This window comes from Pezoporus flaviventris, unplaced genomic scaffold (genome assembly GCF_033815535.1).
Source record: "Pezoporus flaviventris isolate CSIRO_AGI_PZ_B2104156 unplaced genomic scaffold, CSIRO_AGI_Pfla_v1 ptg000036l, whole genome shotgun sequence".
NCBI classification, from domain to species: domain Eukaryota; kingdom Metazoa; phylum Chordata; class Aves; order Psittaciformes; family Psittacidae; genus Pezoporus; species Pezoporus flaviventris.
Window position 1 is genome coordinate 43079719 of NW_026892584.1, and position 21876 is coordinate 43101594.

Here is a 21876-nt window from a genome sequence, read left to right on the forward strand (position 1 = left end):
TATTGTTGAAGTTACCAATATGCCTGAGGGAAATAATTTCTAGAGGCTAAAAGCAGTCCAAAAGGAACACAGTGTTTACAAGTCAAAAGGTTACTATGTGGTAAGCTGATCAGCCTTCAGTTTACAAGGAAGAGTAAATTAGGATTTCCTCTTGAACAGGAAGTCTGGTTGCATCCTACATTAGCAGGTGCTAGAGCAGCTTTAATTCCACTTCCTTCTAAAAAAGATAATGTTTACACAGATCTCAACTCACCCCTATAGCAAGATGTGATCAATAAAGTTCAATAAATTCAGAGATGGGCACAGTCATTTATGAGAGAGATATCAAGACACAAGGATGAGAAAAGGTCAATGATCCACTATGAGAAACCCAAAGGGCACAGAGACAAAAGCAACATCAAGAAAACCAAACTAGAATTTCTTTTCAAGTAACAACCACTTATGTAAAAGCCAAAAGGGAACAGCTAGTGCAATAAACAGCGGGCTAATATTACTTCTTCCCTGCCTCCCTACCCTCAGTTGAGAATAATTTGTTGGAAGTTTCTGCAATCCTAAATTTTTCACATCTGACTAAGTTAGAAAGCCAAATGTACAGAATTCATAAGGATTCCCATTGTTCAATGGACAAAGAAAACTTATTGGAATCAAGATTCTACTTCCTTTGTCCTTCCCCTCTACTGACTTCATCAGCATTAACTTGTCTTTACAACCAAACACACACAAAACAAAATCAGAGATGGCTTAATCTTAGCCCTTGCTGGGTTATTAGCAGTACAAAAGAGGCTACCATAAATAGATTGTTACAGTTTAGCTACTTCCTGATGGAAGGCTGAAGCACAGGCATCTGCTCTCAGTCCAAAGCATCCCTTCAGGTCAGGATTAACACAGAGAGGGTGCAATAGGAACAGAAGAACAATTGCTAGTTATCTTGAAACCAAGAACTTGCCAAGAAGATCCTGGTAATTCTACAGGCACACTTCACAGCCTCCATTTTCCTTAGGTGAGACACTAATGGCAACAGAAAATCAGAATTTACGTACAAGACTGGAAAAAGGGGAGGTGGTAGGAGTTAACCTTAGAAAAGCTTCTAGATAATATTTCAGTATTGAGATCAGAGAAACTGCAACTGTGCTGGAAAAATACTGTATGTAAACAGACTCACCATTTGCAAGAATAAGACCCTGAGTAATCTGGTCTCACTGGACCAGAGGTGGGACAAGATGATCCTGGAGGTTCTTTCCAAACTCCAGGATTTAATGGGAAATCCTACAATAGTACTTACACAAGTGATATGGAAAGGAGAAGAAACATACCCAGATCCTGATGGTTTGTAAACCATGATCCCTCAAGCATTTCACGTGATCAACTCCTCCTTATCCAGAAGGAAGATGTCTGTTACATAGCAAAAAGTTAGAGTGTTCTCAATGGTCAACCAACCTGTATGTTTCATACTATCTATCTTCACAAATGGTTTATTCTCCCCATTCAATCCCTTCTGGTTATTTAAAAGTCCAAAACTTTCTGTGCAGAGAGATTAGATAAGTAACTTCATACTCCAGGTCTCATCCAATCACTAATCTACTCTGGTTAACCTTACAAAAAGGCTCATAATACACTAGAACGAGAAGATACCTAAACAAACTGTCGTATGCCTTGCTGCAGAGCTTTGTCAGCACTTAATGCACAAACACACATAAGGAAAGGAAGGAAATGGAAAAAAAACCAAAAAAAAACCAAAACCAAAACCCAACCCAACAACTAATTCTGAAGTCTAGGTCAGAGTAAGGGACCTAAAAATAAATTAAAATAAAAAAATCCCAGAGAGGATGTAAGCAGTGTAATATAAGCCTTTAATTACCAAAGGTTCTACATACTGGTACACTGCACATCGTACAAACGCCAAAGCAAAGGTCCTCATGACATATTTATACATAATTTTTTAGGCAGGCTTTTTAGAGGGAGCTTCTCCCACTCATATTTCAAGTGGAAACTGTGGCCAAAACACTCAACACAGGAAAAATGAAGCAAAACAGTGACATTAAGAGCAGAAGCAAAATGCATCATTAAGGGGTGGGGGAGAAATAACCCTCTTACATGGAAAACCACTACATTTTCTAATGACGTGAACAGGATGGTGTTGCATAGGCCAGAACAATAGCTTTATATTAGTTATTTACTTAAAATAACTATAAAAAAGTCTGTTTAATCTTTTAAGAGATTGTTGCATAGCAGGCAGCAATATGGCCTAGCTGTTAGATCTTACAATTCTTAGCATCTGGATTCAGTGTTATAGCTAGTATGGTACTCATTCACTAAGACATCACAGAGGCGCTTGCACCACTTTTCTACCTTTGAAACAGGCATGATAGTTTTTTGACTAGGGAAGGAAAAGATGCTCATTAATGAACTGCAATAATTTAGTTACCTGAAAGCCTGCCATTTTTATTTCTCACCACCACCATTCTTGTTAGCTCAAAATACAAAAACCTTTCCCTACAAACTTTTTTCTCCTCTAATAAAGGAAGCTATAAGAAAGGTAACATTCTCATTCCAATACTTTAGAGTTTTGTGAAGGAGTTGATAGAGATGGTTCAAAATTGTTCAGCCGGAATATAGGAGGAAACGTTCAGTTAACTTGCAGTAAGTGACTCTAAGGGTATGCCTACATTTGCATTGGTTCACACTAGAAGCATACTTTTTAAGTGAACTGCCTTATAATTCCTGTTGTTGTGTTGGTTCACAACACAGAGCTGTTCTGGAACAAAAGAATTAGATGCCTTTTAGGTTAAACTAAGGTAATGTAAGACAATGTATGCCAGAAGCACACCTAATGTGTTCCAGCTGCAAACAGGCATTCAGTCCACAAGAACAGACTAAAGCTACTTTAAAATTAAGAAAAAAAGTGTTTTTAGTATGGCCATTGGCTTCTCAACACTGCTTTGATCTACTGTTCTAATTTGTCTGCACTGCCTACTATTGTCAACACAAGTTAAAGCATTACATGTTTTTACTTCCTGTATGCTCACACACTCTTCTGGAAGAGGCATACACCTTTAGGGTATATTCTGTGCCTTCTTACCCACTAACCCTCCAAGGAAGTGAGTGCATCCAAGGAAGCGTGCCTCAGTTCCTTGACCAATAAAGAAACAAAACATGGGATGCTTTGTCTAACTTAGTATGTCTATTTGCAAAATACTTGCCAACAATCCCAGAAGGCTTAAGACTAGGATATAAAAAATGGTAATAAAAGGATACTGGTTATGATAACAAGGAGAACTTACATGATGTGACACATAGCAACTGAAATAATTTTACAAGTTCTTTGAAACTTAAAGCTGTGATACAGCATCTTGCAAAGAGAAGAGAAGATGTCCAGGTACTAGTATGAAGGGCATTCCTGTACGGCCAGACAATAGACCTGTGCTCCTTAGGGATCAAAGCTAGTCCAGGATTGCAGAAATTTAAATGGTGAGATGCCACAGCAACTAGCACACTACTCAAATCTTCCTAGTTTATTGTTTAGAGCAGTTTATGAGATTTCTCATAATCCCATTCTGCAACAGTTGGGGAAGGAAGCCATATTGTTCAGAACTGGCTGATATCTAGCTGGTATGAAGTTCTTCATCTCTTGCTTTCTCTCAGTTTTAAAAGCAGACATTGTATTTCCTTCCTTTATCAATCTCTAAACACTTCTGTTAGTCTTGTACAATCTTTCAAAAGCATCAGATCTCCTTGTACCCAAGAGTAAGTTTACAAGTATTCAGTTTTTTGTTGTTGTTAGTTTAGGCAGAGTTTCCCATGTCATGAAGACAGAAATAAAACAGTGATATTGGTAGGCCTCCTACTGAAAAGGACAGAAAGACTATGCAGGTCTATAATGTTTAACAAAGGATATCTAGAACAACCCCAACAGTCCAGGCAGTTGTAGCTCACAGAATCACAGATTAGGGTTGGAAGGGACCTTAAAGATCATTCAGTTCCAACCACCCTGCCATGGGCAGCGACACCTTCCATTAGACCAGGTTGCTCCAGCCTGGCCTTGAATGTTTCCAGGGATGAGGCAGTCACAACTTTTCTGGGCAACCTGTGCCAGTGCCTCACCATCCTCACAGTAAAGAACTTCTTCCTAGTGTCTGATCTAGATCCACCCTTTTTCAGTTTAAAACTGTTCCCCTTTGTCCTACCACATGTTTGCAACTCAAGCTTTTGTTCCTGCATCTTCATAAAGTAAGTACTGATTTATAGCTGAGGTTCTGGCCCTCGTAGTGACAGATTAAGGGAGCAAAACCCCTTAGGAGAGGCCTACGTCATCTGCAGGCACTGCTGGACACAAATCAGCCTCGCAAGCAGGGCTGAAGTGGAATACAGGACTACAAAAGGCATAGAACTAGACAGGAAGCTTGAAAAACCTGTTTCAACAGGACAAACCTAAGATGTGATAAAATAAAAAAAAACAAAAACAAGATCACCAATCTTGTAAATATCAAAATTTTGTCACATAGCTCAAAAGTAGTTCTAGAGTAAGAGTTCAAAAGCACAAATTCATTTACTTCAAACGTTTTTTAAAAATGTATGCTTGCACAATTTCACATTAGAGTACCATGAATGACTGCATTTCTAGTTCATTTCAGCTACTCTACACATTCTAAAGAAATGTTTTTACTACAGTTGTGTGAAGACTTGCATTTTCCAGGACATAACACGGGTCCTACTGCAGCTCCAGAAGCTGAACGCAAGCTGAGTAGTATTAGGGATTTGACTCCTTTTTTTTTTCTAATTTTTGCTTTGGAAGAGGAATTTAACCATTCAAGGGCAACAAGAAAAGTAGAAAGGCTTCTGAAAATACCATCATCCTGGCAGGAATATGACAATGTAGGCCAGATATGAGGCATATGTGGACTTCTGCCAAACCCATACCATTCTGGATCACAAGGAAGAGAAAGATTAAGTCTTTAAGCCTACTGATGTTCATGCATGGTACCAAACATGCTCAAGTCAGCAGTTTTAATTGAGGAAGGAGACTGCTACTTGTGGTTTCTCTATATTCAACTCTGATAATTTCTTAAGGTGATTGAGCCTAAGCCAGGTATAAGCCATTAGATCAAACTTCAATCTTCTCTAGACAGTTTAATGCAATTTAACAAAGTACTTCAGATGATGCAATAACATACAATAAGCACCAATAACATACAATAAGCACCAATTATCATGGCTTGGCAATGTTGTTTCTTTGACAATCCTTCCACTACTTTGGGCTGGTGAATTCAAACAACACCATTTGGTCTGCCATTGTAGGTTAAAAAAAGATTACACTTGTCTAGATGTAGATTAAGGTTGGTTGGGTTTCACATTAAAAAACAACAAAACAAAACAAACCACCCCCCCCCCAAAAAAAAAACCTAAAAAAAAAAAACCAACCCCAAGCAACTATTTAAAGAGTATAGAAATTTCCAGTCTTTGCAAGATTCAGCCACCTTGCTTTTGCTTTCCTCAAGGATGTATTTCTGCTCATTAATCAGTAAGTTTCTACTTTTGCTGAACCGCCTCCATAATTACACAAACCTATCACCCAGACCCAGCCACACCACAAAATCATTACCTACATCAGGTCATCCCCAACTTATTTTCCATTTCTTTGATGAAAGCTCAACAAAAGGAAGGGCAAACTTTACAATACCATAACTTCCTCAAAACAATAGTTACATGAACTTGCCTAACAGATGCTGTACAGTTATAGCTAATGGCATATTCTTTATTAACAGTCTGCAGTCATTTAGCTATTTTTAAGATTGTTTTGGTACAACATTTAATCCAAGAGTTCCAAATTACACTGGAACATCAAAGTATGGAGGGTAGATCTTTCCTATTAGTTAGGCTGAAGCCTCAGAGCCATTGCTCAAGTTACCTGCATGCTCATGCAAGTTGAAGATTGAAACCACTTTCCAACTTTTCTATTTATAAATGCCACTGCAGATTTTGGCAATCAAGTAGCTATTGGCACCAGCAGATTTCCATACATCACACACACATGTTTTTCTCACATTTTCATTTTCTTTCTGAATTAAAAAAAAGACATTGTTTTCACCTGTTAAATGACAGTGGCAACTGTCCAAAAACCAGGATGAAGGAATCTAGATTATAATTCAATAGCACCAAACATAGCAGTTTGTTTTAAGTAACAGCTTCCTTTGTACTGCTGAAGATAAAGGTCACGTCTGTAAGCCTTGCTTATTTTTAGTTCAGCATCATTTTTCTACAGAAAGTATTATCCATTTGTGTTAAAAGCACATTACTAATTTACCCTCATAACTATTGCAGAATACCGGTTAAAGATATCTGTGTGAACAAGCTCAAACTACCAAATCACATTTAAAGAGGAAGCTAAGAACTTTCTGCAATACTGCAAACAGAGTAGCCATAGAAAGGCTACTCATTTCCTTCAACCTGTTGACCACAGATCTATCACTGAAGCAGATGGGCAGTAAGAAACAATGCCAATAGCATACAAGCCATCCGAAATATTGTTCCCTCTTCCTTCCAAGGTATCTTCTTTCAGATGAGAGAATCCATCCAACAAAATAGCAAGATTTCTGCTCAGACTCCAATAGACTCGATGGAGGGGATTTTTTTTTGTGAGCTTAATTTAACAGGGCAGGTTAGAAGGGGGCACTTGGACTTAAAACACTAGATACTTCTAGTATCAAGTGACATGCTGTAGGGATAGGCTTTGCCCATGAGACTACCTATTAACAGATACCTTAAAGCACCACAGTGATCCAGCCATCTTTAAATGTTTTGTATTTCCTTTTTTAAACCTTCTTCTTCCTCTCCAGCTTCTGTTTTCCCAGATACAGCTGGTATCAGAGAAATGAAAGCCAAGAAGGAAACTGCATCACCACCTCTCACCTCCCTTGTGCTGCCCCTCCCCACCAAGGGTACTCATGTGTATTTGCATAAATGTTGCTTTTCCACCTTTATTCAAAGGCTCCCTGCATTCGAAAAGCAAATATTCCTAGGTTCCTAGGATACTCCTTTGATACCTACTGAACTCTAGAAACCTTTACATGAACCAAAATGTACCAGAATAGGTTCTCAAGTAGAAAAATGTGTTCCTGGAAGGCTCAAGAGAAAGAATACTTGTTACTCAGACAGAAATGATACTGGCACAACTCTCAACCACAATTTCTACTTGTAACCTAAAACAAAATAATCACCAACAGCAGTAGGAACACACAGTACTTTAAATCACACGCAAAATATTTAATGATATGAAAATATCACAAATAACATGAAATAGAAATATTCTCTCTCACAGAAAGGAAGCTGTGATTTAAATATCTGCCATGAAAAAAAAATCTTTTAAGGGAGATTTTATAGCTCTGCAGAAGTGAAGCTGCACATGCACTTAAGTGCTGAACTTCACATACTGGAATTTACAGTTTTCAGTCAGATTTGAGAGCTGCTACACACCACATCTACAAGTCAGCAGCATCTGATGAAAGTTTCAGGGCAGTAAGAAACATCTCTGAAGTGCACTGACTTAAGACTTTGTTATCTGGTATACCTCACTGCCAGAAACTTCAGGCTTTCCAGCAGGATGAGACTTGTTTGTACGTCACCTACCACGACTCAAAACTGGCAGTTCAACCCCAGCATAGCTCTAAGCCCAGCAAAGCTAAGTGATCTGCATCTTATTTCTACCACTTCTGTGATGACTGGCATAGTTCCTAGGAGGAGGAGAAGGCAGAATTGCCTTAAACTATCATGGCTTGCCACAAATGATATTTGTTAGCTCTCAGGGGTTCTTGCAGCCAGTTCTGTTTCACATTGTTCCAAGCAAACAGATTCAACAAAACTTAAGAAGGAGCCACTTCACAAATCTACTCATACAACTCTGACCACCATAAAATTGAGAACTTACACAGGATCCCCCAACTTCCAAGCAGACCTCTCCCTTGTCTTCAACAGCCAGTGTAAAAATAACACTCACTTCCCCTTGTCCTACTACACTGGATGCCTGAACTTTTACAAGGAAACAACCAACTCTTGCTACCGCAGTCTTCACCAAAAAGTTAAGGGAACATTTCAGATACTGTTCTCTTGTATTTAGGACCAAAACCATTTACCTGGGTTAGAAAGTTTAGTTTGGGGTTGCTAATGTGTATCTATTAGTACTAAAAAAAAACCGAACAAACCAACCCTTTTTTTCTTGGAAAAGTTAAGTTCACTATATTTTGGTGAAAAAAACCACATATATTGAGTGTTCTAGGAGTGTGAGCATTTCTTAGTCATGACAATCCAAAGAAGAAGTTCCCTGTTTTATTTGAGGGGTACAATTAGTACATAGAGATCAGAGCTCCTAAGGATTTTCAAAAGAGGGGGGAAGGAAAAATATTACTGTCATTTGATAAAGGTATAGTTTTGGATTACATGAAGCAAATCTGTTCAGTCTTATATGTAAAAAATAGGATTGAAAAACAGTACAAAGTATATGCAGTTCTTACATGAAATTTATTTCAGATCAATTTCCATTGATGCTCTCACATAGATTTTTTTCCATTTTAAGCAGACTTTTAAAAATTAGCAACATACATGGAAAATGCTAGAAAGATCAGCACTCAAAAAGATACTCAAGCACGTAGACTTACTTGCATTCCCCAGGTGTACTGCAACCCCCATGGAGCAAATTACATCCTTGTTTACATACAGCTGTAAACAGAAACAGATTTAGGCATCAGTTTGAGCAGTTAGGTACCCATTTGTACAGCAGCAATGTGGAACTGTTCAGCTAGAGCTTCTGTCATTTATCCTGTTTGTTGTTCATGCAAAGCAGACTGTCTTTTGCCACATTCAAATAGCTTTTGTTTACAGCTAGCTATTTCACAAAACAATCCCACAGCAGCTCTTTATGAAAGAAATAACTTAGGATAACTCTTTGAAAAACTTGCTAATGAACAGGTTTGCAGCAAGACTGTCAGCACTGAAACATTCAAATACAGTTATTTTTTAAACCCGGTATTATTCTAGAAATCCCAAGCTTCCATGCTTCCAAGCACACATGACCTTGCATAAGCCTTAAAAATGGTCTCCCCTGTCATTAACAGGCTTTTTACTGAAAAGAAGCAGAAAAGAAAACCAAAAGTCTCTCAGAAGACTATGTCAAGTAATGTTAGCATAATTACTGAGACTGAAGGCAAAACGCAGAGAGATTTGATTGAGTGGTACATTATAAAAGGGGTGACTACACTTAATTTCTGTTCACATTAAGAACTATCAAAAAGCTTTCAGCTTTGCATACATTACACTAAAACTTTTTCATTTGCAAAAATAGTGCTACAAGGGAATTTTCACAGGATGAATGTCTATAGTACTACTGATATAACTGTTAAATAAAATCTTACATTAACAGACGGCAATACATCATTTTGCTTTAAAGTAACATCAACTCTGAATAAAGTTGATTAGTTAAAAAGACGTTTCATTACTTGGAATACTAGATTTACTATGTATCCCTCATAGCACAGGCCACAAGTAATACTGTATCCTGTGCTGGGCTCCACTCTTCGCAGAGGATTTTTTTTCAGAGGTTCGCATTCAAAGGACAAAGTCCATATGTATTAAAATTAGTATGCTACAGCACCAACACCACAGAAATATCTACACTTTATACCTATTATATATACACACTAAAGCTAACCTAATCTGAAATAAAGCTAGCAATACTACCTTGTTTACATTCTTCTCCCATCCAACCTTCCATGCAGGCTTTGTTTCCATTTTGATCACACGTGTAGTGACCAACAAAGTCATCTCGAGGGCCACAGAATTTATTGCACAGAGCACTGTAGTAATTTTCATCACACTTCACTCTTATTTGTACTTCAAAATGGGCAACAGGACCATTAAACTGTAGTGTCTTCCATCGATCTTCTGGGTTGATCATGCCAGCATGTGCCACTCGTTCTATTAGCAAGTCCTCACCTTTTTGAAAATGGTAAATTCAAGAGGTTATAAGTTTGATAGCACACAAGAGCATATATATTCAAATCAAAATCATTCAAACCATTAAGAGAAAATCTAGTAAAGAAAACATGAAGATGATAAAGATCTACTGTATAACTGAATTTTCCTTTGCCTTGCAAAGTTCATTACAGGAAGGCCAATTTAAAAAAGTGTCCCAAAGGAAATATTAAAAAACCCTGGAACATAAGCCATAGGAAATAGCTTATTTTTCAAGGCAGCCAAACATACCACACCCACATGCTGACAACTAGCAGCTTTATCTTGATTTGAAGCTCTTTTTGCCTCCTTTTTTTTCCTTATAAAATTGCAAAATCTGCACAACTTTGTAACTGAGACATTAAAGTTCTCTGGTGCAAGTTTAATTTTAAAAATAAAGCAAAACATATCTGCTGCAAAACTACTATGCAATAGTAAATGCTCTGGTAGACCTGTATTATATACATAAATTAGCTTGTTTCCATGTAATCATTCTCTCTAAAGGCAAAACATCTTTAATAAGCATTTCATGGAACACTGCGTAGCTAGTATTTGTCATTTTGACAAGAAATATACAGGCGAACCCAGGATTGCCAAGGGGCTGTTCTCAACTCTGCATCCTGCTTACCCTTATCCCCAGTGGAACTACTCATAATTGTGATCAGTGTCTCAATACAGTCTTATAAGCAGCCTGTCTTGCCCTCATAGAAAGCAGTGGCACTGCTACTGCCAAGTTCCATTAACCGAGACCAAATGTGTTATCACATAAGACAAGAAGATTCTAGGACATAAGATTATGGAACTGCCACAGTATTTTAATATTTATAGATATCTACTTTGTATTTTTATTCATTTTACTCAGTATAGAAGCACAGACACTTCAGTACTAGGAGATGAGATGCCATTATAGTCAGCTGAATTAAATTATACAACAAAATTACACAATTGCTTCAGCAAATGTTAAAAATAAGCAAAGCACAGTAAGGATTAAGGGTAGACAGTGAGTAACCCCAGGGACAGAAGTCCTCAAAAGCTTTCACTACTCAAATCTGGTAACATCCTACTGCATGAGTTTTTCTAGGTGACTGCAAGCTGCAGCTAGAACTCCAAACACTATTTCAGGACAAGAAAAAGATATGAAAGCTCCACTGGTATACATGAATTTCATACCCATTTATGAAATAGCTGTAGTATTTCCAGCTTGGAGTTTCAGCATCCACTTTCTTTAATTAAGAGATTCTTTAAAATGCATGGTAAAAGAACCACCAAACCCTTGAACACTAATGGTAGTGAGATGAAGTATAAACTCCAGATTATTAATAATATAAAACATGCCAAGCTCTTAGTAAGCAGTATCAATTTCAGTATATAGATTTGACCTTCTTACTTTCCACTACTCATTAACCTAATTTGTTTAGAAAGTAAGTCAAAGGAGTGACTGTTTCTCACCTAGAAAGTTATTGATGGCATAGGGGTATCCTGTGCATCTGTTACCAAAGCTGCACTTCCCCCTCAGACTGTGAAAGGATGAGCTAGAATTTTCAGTCACTCCAACGTTAAAGAAAAAGAAAAGGTACAGAAGTAGCAGACTCTAGAATGTATTCTGTTAATGTCTTTTTCTCAAGTTTGCTTCTACTGTAAGAAAAAAAAAAACAAACCAAACAACCAACTTTCTCTTAAAATTACTGAGTACTGAACTTTAAAAAAGCTGGTTTAATTAAGCATTGACAGTTTCTCCAAATATTTAGACTCAAAGCATATCTCTGCTTTAATACTAAAGTGCTATTGCCATGTATAGGCTACAACTCATGCTTGTCTGGACTAGTCTTCATAAAACATTTTATGGCTAGACATGACACACTGAAGTCTATCCTTGTTCTTTAATTCTTATACAAGAAGACCTCTGTCATCAAGCAGCACATGGTCAGTAGCAACATGGACAAGAAACGTGCAAACTAGGAAAGGCTGCCTGCATTTTATTTTTGACTGAACCAGATATCTGTTATACCACCAGTCACCATTAAAAGCTTTGTGATTAGATTCAGCATCCTTTTATAATCTTATTCTTCTCTAATGACTATTGATCTGAAAAACTATAAAGAAAAAATGCTGAATCATGAGTGGTCAAGAAATTTGAACAAATAGAAAATGCACATTATTAGAGCTGTTTTCCAGCTATAAGCAACACAGGCTAATGAAAAATGGCTGCAACAGCCACTGCTATAAAAGTGTTTCCTCAAAGTGCATCAGATGGACTGAATAACAGGCCTGAGATTATAAACCACTCCTTTGTAATAAAAATCTTATCAAGCATCTTCAGACTAAATTCAGAGTCAGTTAAACAACTGGAACAAGCATTACAGTTACTGCAAATATACCTATGCAGAACAGTCCTCTTGATACCTGGCGGTCAAGAACAGGGAAAATAACCCAACAGTGCCTTTTTTTTTTTTAAGCACTCAAAGTTTATCTTCACAAACTCCTCTGAAAAAGATTTTGAATCTTAAGAGCTTTTCCTCTATCTTACACAAGTAAAGATAGGGCTTAACAACCTAAATAAGCAAGCCAAATAATTTACCCTGAACTACAAAAGGCATCAGGAAATCAGCTCCAAGCCATCTCATTTCTAATACTAAATTCTTAAGTACTAGAATGAAAATTCTGGTTTACTTTCAATTTAAGACTGATCCCAAAGAGAAGCTGCATCTTCCAAAGAGATCAGTAATTGCAGGGAAGAACATGTTTGTCAAGGTTCCTCCCCCACCATGCCAACGTGTTTCTGAAGATATCCACTCTCCCACATTTAACTGTTTTGATGAAGCAAGTTTTCTCCCTGCATCTGGCTTTCCATTAAAATTCATCTTAGGAACTCCCATTACTTTTAGGTCTCAGTAAAGACAATGAGCTACATAACTGAATTTGTCTGGTTACTGGCACACACTACTCAAAGCTCCCCTCCACGCATCTCAGAAGCAATAAGGCCTATTTTCCTTAATCACTAAAAAAGTTTTCTACAAGCCTTTCTAGAAAAGCAGACTGCTTTTGCACAGGTATTTGCACAAGTCTCATACAGGCTAAGACAAAGGAGGAAGGAAACCACTGCATCCCTGAGGTAGACAATCTAATGGAAGATCACTTTATACATGAAGATGCCAGCTTGCTTCATAATGGCAGTACCAGGTTATGCATTGCTAAGACCTCTGCTAGGGTCCAGAAGTTTACCTAGTCAAATGATTTACCTAGAAAGTAGCATGAACTGCTGTGACAGATGGCACAACAGGCCCTTTACAGTGACTTTGTATTTAAGACAGTTTCCTCTTCCTGTCCCACATTCCCCCAGAGCAAACAAGTGGTAACATTATACTGCCACAAGCTTACTTCCAAGTCAGTGCTGCAGCACAGAGGAGGAAAAGCACAGGAGTAGTTCAAGAACTGGGGTTTGTAAGTCTCTTGGTTTGTAGTTTGAGGTAAGTACTGGGGAAACATTGCCCTGACAGACTGGTTCTTGAGATGGTACTTCACAGATCTCTGAGCAACCCTGCCTTGCTTTTAATGAGCACAAGGAAGGAACACAGGATGCTAGGACAGAGAGGGAGGGAAGAATGGCAACTGTTCTAAAAGCTTCAAGCTGTTCACTGGAAACTCCTCTTTCCAGATTTGGGGATTTTTGTGTTTGCTTGTTACTTTGTTTGGGTATTCAGGGTAGGTTTTGGTTTGGTTCGGCTTTGTTTTGGTTTGGGGTTTTCTTAAATACCCACTTGAAAGTCCAAGCTGGAACACAGGACCTGCATGTAAGTTTCAGCCTTACTCCTCCCCACTAAAGGAAAGCAAAACCTGACTTTGGAACTAACTAATCACGTTATAAACAGACTCTGGCAGTTTACTTTGATTAATCTTACAGTAGCAACAGAAGACACAGGTAACCTGATCCGAAGATCAGCACAGTGTTCAGGATATGATAGGGAGTTCAGATTTCCACAGATACTCTCTTCACCCCTCCAGGATACAGATATTGCTGTCTTTTTCCTGGAGAAGTTGTCATATTCCCTTTCCTGTGCTTTTACACATGAATTTTTACTGATCTGTGCCTGTCTGACAGTTCAGTAATCCTTGCAGAAATACACAGGAAGTGTCTTTGCATCTTGACAGATTCACAAGGCAAAACCTACTGGTTTTGACCTGCCAAGACTGCAGAAGAAGGAAAAAAAAAACCTTTCAGCATTAAGGAAATCCAACATACAAGTCTAAACTGCAGCGTGGCAAAGCAACAGGTCTCTATCATGGAATCAGTACACAGACTACAGAAGCATTTAACAGAGACAAGTGTTTAGCTAGCGTTCTGTCAAATTGCAGGCTTACCAGCCTTCTAGGTTTCAGATGCAATACAATTTAACAGCTCCTCTCTGGTAGCCTATATTATAGGGAAATTCACCTTCCACTAGCAATTTCTCATGCGAGCTAAACTGTGTAACATGACACTTGTATAGACTCCTGTAGTTCATGGAAACTGGTAAATTAAGAAGATGGCCCACTGGGCCTCCAGAAGATGCTGTATATACTGTGGGCCGGAAGTTCAGGAAAAAAAGGGTCACCAATGCAAGTCAACAGATTTGTCAGTGCACGTTAAAAACCTAAAAACTACAGAAAAACTTAACACAAGCCTAAAGCAACTGTCCCCTTATCAAGCGTATTTAAATAGAAACCTGGGTTCTATATCTACAGGCTTGCAAGAGGATTCTGCAGGTCAAAAGACATAAATATAGCAACTTACAAGACCATTATTTATTAAGCAGCTTATTAAAAACCAAAATTCACCACTTAAATGGATACAGGATAGGCTCCTCATGTTCACTCCTTTCTACACCACTTCATGAGCTGATCTGCCATCTAGAACTAAGGCATGAATATTCCAACATTTTCTGTACTATCTACCCCTGGGTAAATTGTTCTCAAAATGGAAACTATTTAAAGGAATTAGTTTCATGTAGCACTTTGTGAACAAAACATTCAAGAGGACTCCTCCAATCTGCTGCTACATAGGATATCTAAACTTACTAAAAATTCAGGCTGACTCTGCTTAGTACTCAAGATCTCATTTTGAATACCATGTCCAGATTTGGGAAGTGCTATTCAAGGTAGCAGTGAACCAACTAACAGCAGCAACATGAACTACCAGAGATCTAACGAAAACATACCTATTATAAAAGGTTGAACCAGCTGTTAAGACAAAAGCTTAATTTTAAGAGAAGGAGGGCTCAGGAAAAAACTACAAACTCATCATGAGGTTGTCTATCATTGGAGATAGAGTATGTTAGAAGAATCTCTTAAGTTAGGAAAGTTTGCCAGGAAAATGCAAGCAGGGCTGATCCCAATCTTCAAGGAAAAGGGCCTCGAAACTCTAACATCACCTTACTATCAGTTGAGCTTCACCAATTTTTTATGCTTGATACATCTTGGTAAGAATGGCCAGGAATGAAGCAGCAGAGAATGGAACCTATTAGAAACTGATCATGATATGGGACATAAATCTTTGCTATCTTAATGTCCAAACACTTATCTTCCTCTATATTGATCCCAGCCAAGATCAAATAGTTCATCATTAACCACAATGAAAACCTGAAATTCACTTAAAACTTGTAGCCAAAAATCCTTATTTGAAGCAGGTTTGTAAACCAGTACTAAGGAGTAGGCTCAAGCTGGAGTCCTACTTTTGTAACAATAAGGCAACCAGCACCTTTCACATGATTTTTGAAGTATTTAGGCAATAATCTTGCTTTTCCTTCAGATCAGTAGCCCTGCTCTGATACCGGGATTACATTTTCAGACTATAAATGCAAGGTAACTTTCAGTACCTGGGGAGAAACAGGAATTATCCCATTACTTTCATCACAAACATCAAGCATGGTTTATCAGAAGCAAGAATGCTTATTTGTTTACCTGATCATGAAAAGTATTGCACAACATGGTTACAGGTAAACTGAGAAAGACTTTAAAATGCAGCTCTGCAGCACAATTTTCCTTAAAAAGAAAAAAAAGGCCTACCATGATTTTTAAACATTTTTCTTTTAAAGCTAATTATTAAAGTATTACAATATTGACTTACTATTCTCCATTCTTTTTCCTATCATCAGTAATTTTTCACTGTTCCTAACCCAATATTCACTGCTTCGATTTATAGATGCCCTTCACTTAGATAGCAGGCGTACATTCAGACAAATTGCAGCAGCACACCACTTCTCCCCTCTCCAATCTGTGTACCTACAGCACAAAGTGAAAACCCCAAGTTTTATATAAATACTCACCAGCTTTTGTATCGTTGTCCCAATCCCATGCTTCTATTATTAACGTGAATGATCTCTGAAAAGAAACAAGACACCAGTTAGTAATAAAAAACTACTGTTATACACCAGACAAACAATGATTTGGAATAAGCAGATACTGCTGCTACAAGAAAGCCAGCTGAAAGCTGTTAACGTTTTCACTTCTCTGCTGCCATGTGAAAGCCCTTGAAGGCATCTTCTCAAAAGCATGGAATGTAACAGCATTAAAAACCATGGGGCAAAGGATGCTAACAGCAAAACAAAAACATCCCCACACACTCCAAGGACTGAATTATTATTCTCCTCCCACTCATCCTCAGCTTTGCTCAGCCACAGAAATAATTTTCATAAGTAGCCCTAAGGTTTGAATGAAGTGAGGGGTTCTTAACACTGGGAAACTAGTAGGATACTTAAGACTTAGCAACAAAGATCAAAAAAAAACAGGGAGTAAAATCAGAGCCATCCTTTAGAAAGCACACAAAAGATCAGTCTACATAACTGATCGATTTGCTGCTTTCTAGAAAAATATGAAGAAGAAACACACAAAAGACCACTCTGCATCTATAAAGAATTTAGACTTCTGATGAAAGGGTTCATGTGAAAAATTGACCTCCAAAAGACAGGAGAAATGTAACTGTTAAAGGAAGCACACCCAGTAGTATACTTTTCCCTGAGGAAAGAAAAACATTTCAGACAACTTAAAAAATTATTTGTAAAAAAAATATTGTCTTTATTTCACACTAAAGCAAGGCTTCAGGCATCTTAGTTTTACAAAGAAATATGCAAGATAGATACTGACATCCAAATACTAAATTTTTCCGAAGTTACTACATGCACACATGTAATGTTTACCTGGTTTGCATTTCCTTGTTGTCCAAGTTAACAATGGGATTCTCACATACATTTAAAACCAAGCAAAATGCCTCTAACAACAGAGAAAGTTACTGCACCACTATCCCAAAACCCTCATATACACATCTCTGCACTCAGAGGAAAGCCACACCAAAACCTGAAACTGAGTACTGCAGAGCCAAGCATTAATGTGCACAGAATCCACAGGCTGATGATCTACAAATTCACATGGAAAGAGCACCTTGTTAGGAGGAGGATTATGTAAGAATTCAGTTATCTTTTCTAGGGTGCTTAGGATTATTTAATTCTTACATCAGAAGATGTATATTTTTTACTTTGAGATAGCTCATCAGCGCTTTGTATGCCCCTCACCTCCCCACCAAGGAGGGTTGATCATAACACTGAAATGTTCCCATTTTAGAACAGCAGCAGCAAGAATAAAGATCAGTGCAGCACCCTAAGCAGAAAGGCTCTTTGCCCAAGGTCTTTCGTGACTACAGCAAGGGATCAGTCTATTCAGAAATGTTACTTAACCGAGTGTGTATTTTCCTACGGCTTAGTTATAGAAACATATAAACCACAAACTATGCCTTTTAAAAAGACTCTCTTCTGTACTTTCAGCTTCAAACAAATATTAGGGAAGGTGTTTTTCCATCACTGAAACAGATAGAAAGTTTAGTGGCAAGCATTTAGATTATGCTGAAGGAAGGAGGGCAAAAAGGAAGCTCAGCAGTTGCAACACTGGACAGAGGCATACTTGAGCTTGAACTGCCTTTGGAAAAGGACAACTGATAGACGAGCTGAGAAAGTAAAGGCCTCTGCTTGTGAGGTATGACAACACAGCACAACCCACAGCTCCACACATTTCTGGAAAACAAATGTTAATGGAGCATTTCAGTATCTTCACCCTCCAACTCCCTGCTCTACCTTGTCCCCCAAAACTCACATTTAGGGAAGGATAGGTAGGGTCCTACTATACTCTGAAAACACTACCTGCACCCCTCTCCCTAAACTGCTACCTGAAAAATAGATGTAGAGTGAATAGTATTAGAAAATAATATGCAACATTGCTCTAATTTTATTTTCTGGCAAGTGCAAGTCTCCTTATTTGGCAAGGAAATTGTTAGCCTAGGCAGAACTGTGCAAATCAGCACATGATCTAAAGCTTTGTTATCCACCTCTCCTGCCTTTAACAACTGATCTTCTAACATATCCCTCAGTTTTCCTGTGTTACACTGATTCATATTTGAAGTACAAAATGGTGCTCAAGTGCTTCCAGATGTCCACTTACTCATCTTATGTAAGGGCTGGTCTTTTCTACTGCAAATTGGCTGTTTCATCTGACTGCCCACATAGGCTAAGGCAGGAAAAAAAAAAATCTAAGCTGGACTTGCTGTCTTAGGAAACAGTTAACTATGCCTTCCCGTCATTCCACTTGAACAGATTTGTATCTTTGCCTAGGATGCTAGGGAATTTTTGTGGGTAAAGAGAGTTCCACGCAATACACTGTTCCAGCATGCTCATGGTGGAAGGTATAAATAGGCATTCTGCTAGTTTTAGGACACTTGAAGTAAGGAGTCCCATAGCCCCGGTGGCAAATCCAACCACCTAAGCTGCCACACACTCTGCAGTTGAAAGTATTCCTCTACTACTCTATAGTTCCACGATGTGGAACAACTGAATTTCTGGCCAAATAACTGGCCCCTGACGCCCACACTGCCTCCTGGTGGCAGGCAGGGCAGGGACACAGCTCTGCAAGCCCCATGTTGCACAGGCCTGGTCTCAAGCTTTTGCCATCCTCCCACTAGCGACCATTAAAAACTGTAAGCCCAGCTATAAAAAGCTTGAAGAATGTACATAACAAAGACAATCTTTTTGCTTACTGCTATCCCACAGCCTCAGTTTCCTCATGTCTACTTATGGGTAAGAGGCTAGCACTTGCCAATTTACGTATGAGTAATGGAGTGCAGCAGCATTTCAGGAAGGCTTCCAGTTATACTTGCAGGATATTAGAGATGTTACTCAAATGGTAGTAAACGGTATTGATGGACAAATGCATATTTCCTGGAAGATCCATTTCAGCTGGGACAGTTCTCAGTTGTGCAACTTCCTGCTTTCTCCTACAGTTACACAGTCACCCTTTAAAACTCCCTTAAAAGAAACAGTAAAAACAATAGTGAGAGAAACTGATTTTTGTGGTTATTCTGCCTCTAGAGAAGACAGTTAAGGTTACCAACCCAACTTGATTATCTCTTCCTCACCTCCAGCTAGTCAATAACTTTAAAGAAGAATTCCTCTCTGTGGTAGCACATTGGATCATCATGTTACAATTACTACGCCTCAAAACAGGAAACTGATTCTTAACCTCCCGATTCAAACACCACCATCACCACTCCCCCCTCAGAAGTATCAAGTCTCACACTAACCTTCTGCACTTCAAAGCAGCTAAAAATTCATGAAGAAGCATCCATGTTGCTGAACACATTCATGGTACGCTGCACTGACAGCTTTCCAGTGAGTGCTCAACTATCAGAAACATGCTTGACTACCAAAAACATTTATTAGTTGAAATTATAATATGCATACACTCACCCATACTGTCACCTTGTCCAATAAAACCGAAGAGCTATAGGCTGAAAAACACTAACAAATATGAATTCTGAAGAATATTTTGAGCTTACATAATGGACACTCATTTATAAAAAGCTCTACCGTTGCCTTGTATTAGCCATTATTTGTATGGAATTCTAATACAGACTACCCAGCACACCCTCTGCTAGCATCAGCTGCAAGTAATTCTCCTACAGTACAGATACTTACACCAGACAACATCTTCCTTCAATTGTACTTACAATAAACAATGACAGAACTCACATGAATTTAGCTTTTGTCCAGAATATAAGGTCTGTCCATACTGCAAAATCTTTAAACCCATCACATCATCCAGTGGTGTATTAGCTCTTTGTGTCTTTAATAAGAACAGGTTAGCTTAAAAACTATTTAAAGTACAAAGTTCTCCACAGAGACTACTGATACAGATGTGTGTCTAGATTCCTGCATAAAGCTAACAGAAAATGCTACAGTTTTCTACCAAGTATCCTAAGAATGCCCCAAATTCATGAGCCTTTTATGAATAATGCACATACACAACTACACTCACTTCTTTTCTAACTTGCACAGAACTTGCTACAGGGTGATATGACTAGCACCTCACAACAGCAGGACATGCACATTCCAGTCTACTCTCATATATCAAAAAAGCTTTGTGAAGTAGCACCTAGTAACAAACAAAATATTTAGAAAATATTTGAAAAGTGACCATGTCACAGACTGGAGTGGGAGTGGATAAGGTAAGGGTGAGCATACAGCACTGAAAATACATTTGATCCTAGCCACCAAAGTCAGTAGATTTGTCTTCCAGAAAGAATTAAACATGACAACATTTGTGCTTATCAAATGAAAAAAAAACAAACCAGAGGACGTTAAGGCTACCAGTCAGAAGAGCATCAGCACACTTCTGCAGAAGAGTACAGCTTTATGAAAGAACCATTTGGCAGGAGTTAAATAAATAGATATGCCAAGGAGTTTGGAAAGATACAAATTAAGCATGTTTGTCCTGGTTATGCTGCTTCTGTTGTTTTGTTTTTTTTTGTCGTGTCCCCCCCCCCCCCCCCCCTTGGTGTTGACAAAAGCAACTTCAAAGCATTATTCCACTGTTTACACTAAACAAAACACTCCCATGCTATCCCAGCGACCTCCTTTCTGGGGAGGGGGGAAACAAGACCTGCAATAGTGGTTTGGCATTGTCTTTTCGTGAACTATTACCTTGGTATTTGCAAAGCAGCATTTAAAAGGTGGGATTTTATTTTTTGCCAACCGGCCATGTCAGATTTTTTTATCCCAGAAAAAATGATCAATCTGCAGACAGCCCTTTCAGTCCAGTATAGAATTTAAATTCTCCAAGTCTGAAAAATGCAAAAAAGGGAAGTTTGAATTTTCTGCATTGATAACATGCTATTGTGTATTAAAATACTTTTATTCTAACAGACAAAGAATTATCAGTTTTGTCTGAATAAAAGGACTGATGAGAGTTCCTACAAAGAAAAACCTCAAATCAGGAATCAGCTATGAAATAAGTGTGGCTCCTAAACAAATCCAGAGCTCACCTTCTCTCCCTGTTCCACAGTCACAGAGTAAACACAGGGTTTCATCAAAAGTCAATATAATTTCCTTTCAAACCTCAATCAAGGATAGGCAACATGTGGTTTTGAACATTCCTTCTGTAAAATCAGGTCCAAAACCTGCAGTGTATCACTATTCTTATTACTAGTCTAGTTTTTTTGTGACTTCTGGAATAAGTAATCAACAATATTCCTTGCAACCAACTCCATTAAGTCTTGATCAGCACAGTCAACTCTCATACTTGGTTTCCTTGTGAAGCAAGCACAGGTCTGGGGGCTTCCCCCCTACCTTTTTTCAGCACTTCTCCCCCTCCCCCAGGCAGTCTGCTTCCCATGGAAAAAGCTGACTTCAAGGCAAGCATATTCCACTTCCTTCCCCAGGAGCACTGCAGCAAGTTCTTACAACTTCCTCATGACTAACTCAGAGGTCCAAAGGGAGTACAGAAGAAATGAAGATAGATTCTAAGAAGGTCCAGGACTCATCATCAACACAAAGATGTTTTAATAGCAGACAGACGGAACAA

The 21876-nt window shown here is 38.4% G+C and overlaps 1 protein-coding gene across 2 annotated transcripts in view; it reads right to left on the reverse strand.

The window, feature by feature from the left end:
• JAG2 (jagged canonical Notch ligand 2) overlaps positions 1-21876 on the reverse strand; it is a 68092-nt gene that overhangs the window by 25766 nt on the left and 20450 nt on the right. For both annotated transcript variants that reach the window (XM_061464162.1, XM_061464161.1), the window contains exons 3-5: positions 16302-16356; positions 9727-9981; positions 8649-8709 (exon numbers count right to left, since the gene is read on the reverse strand). In XM_061464162.1, coding sequence (XP_061320146.1) covers positions 8649-8709; positions 9727-9981; positions 16302-16356 — 371 coding nt within the window. The remainder of the gene's footprint in view (positions 1-8648; positions 8710-9726; positions 9982-16301; positions 16357-21876) is intronic.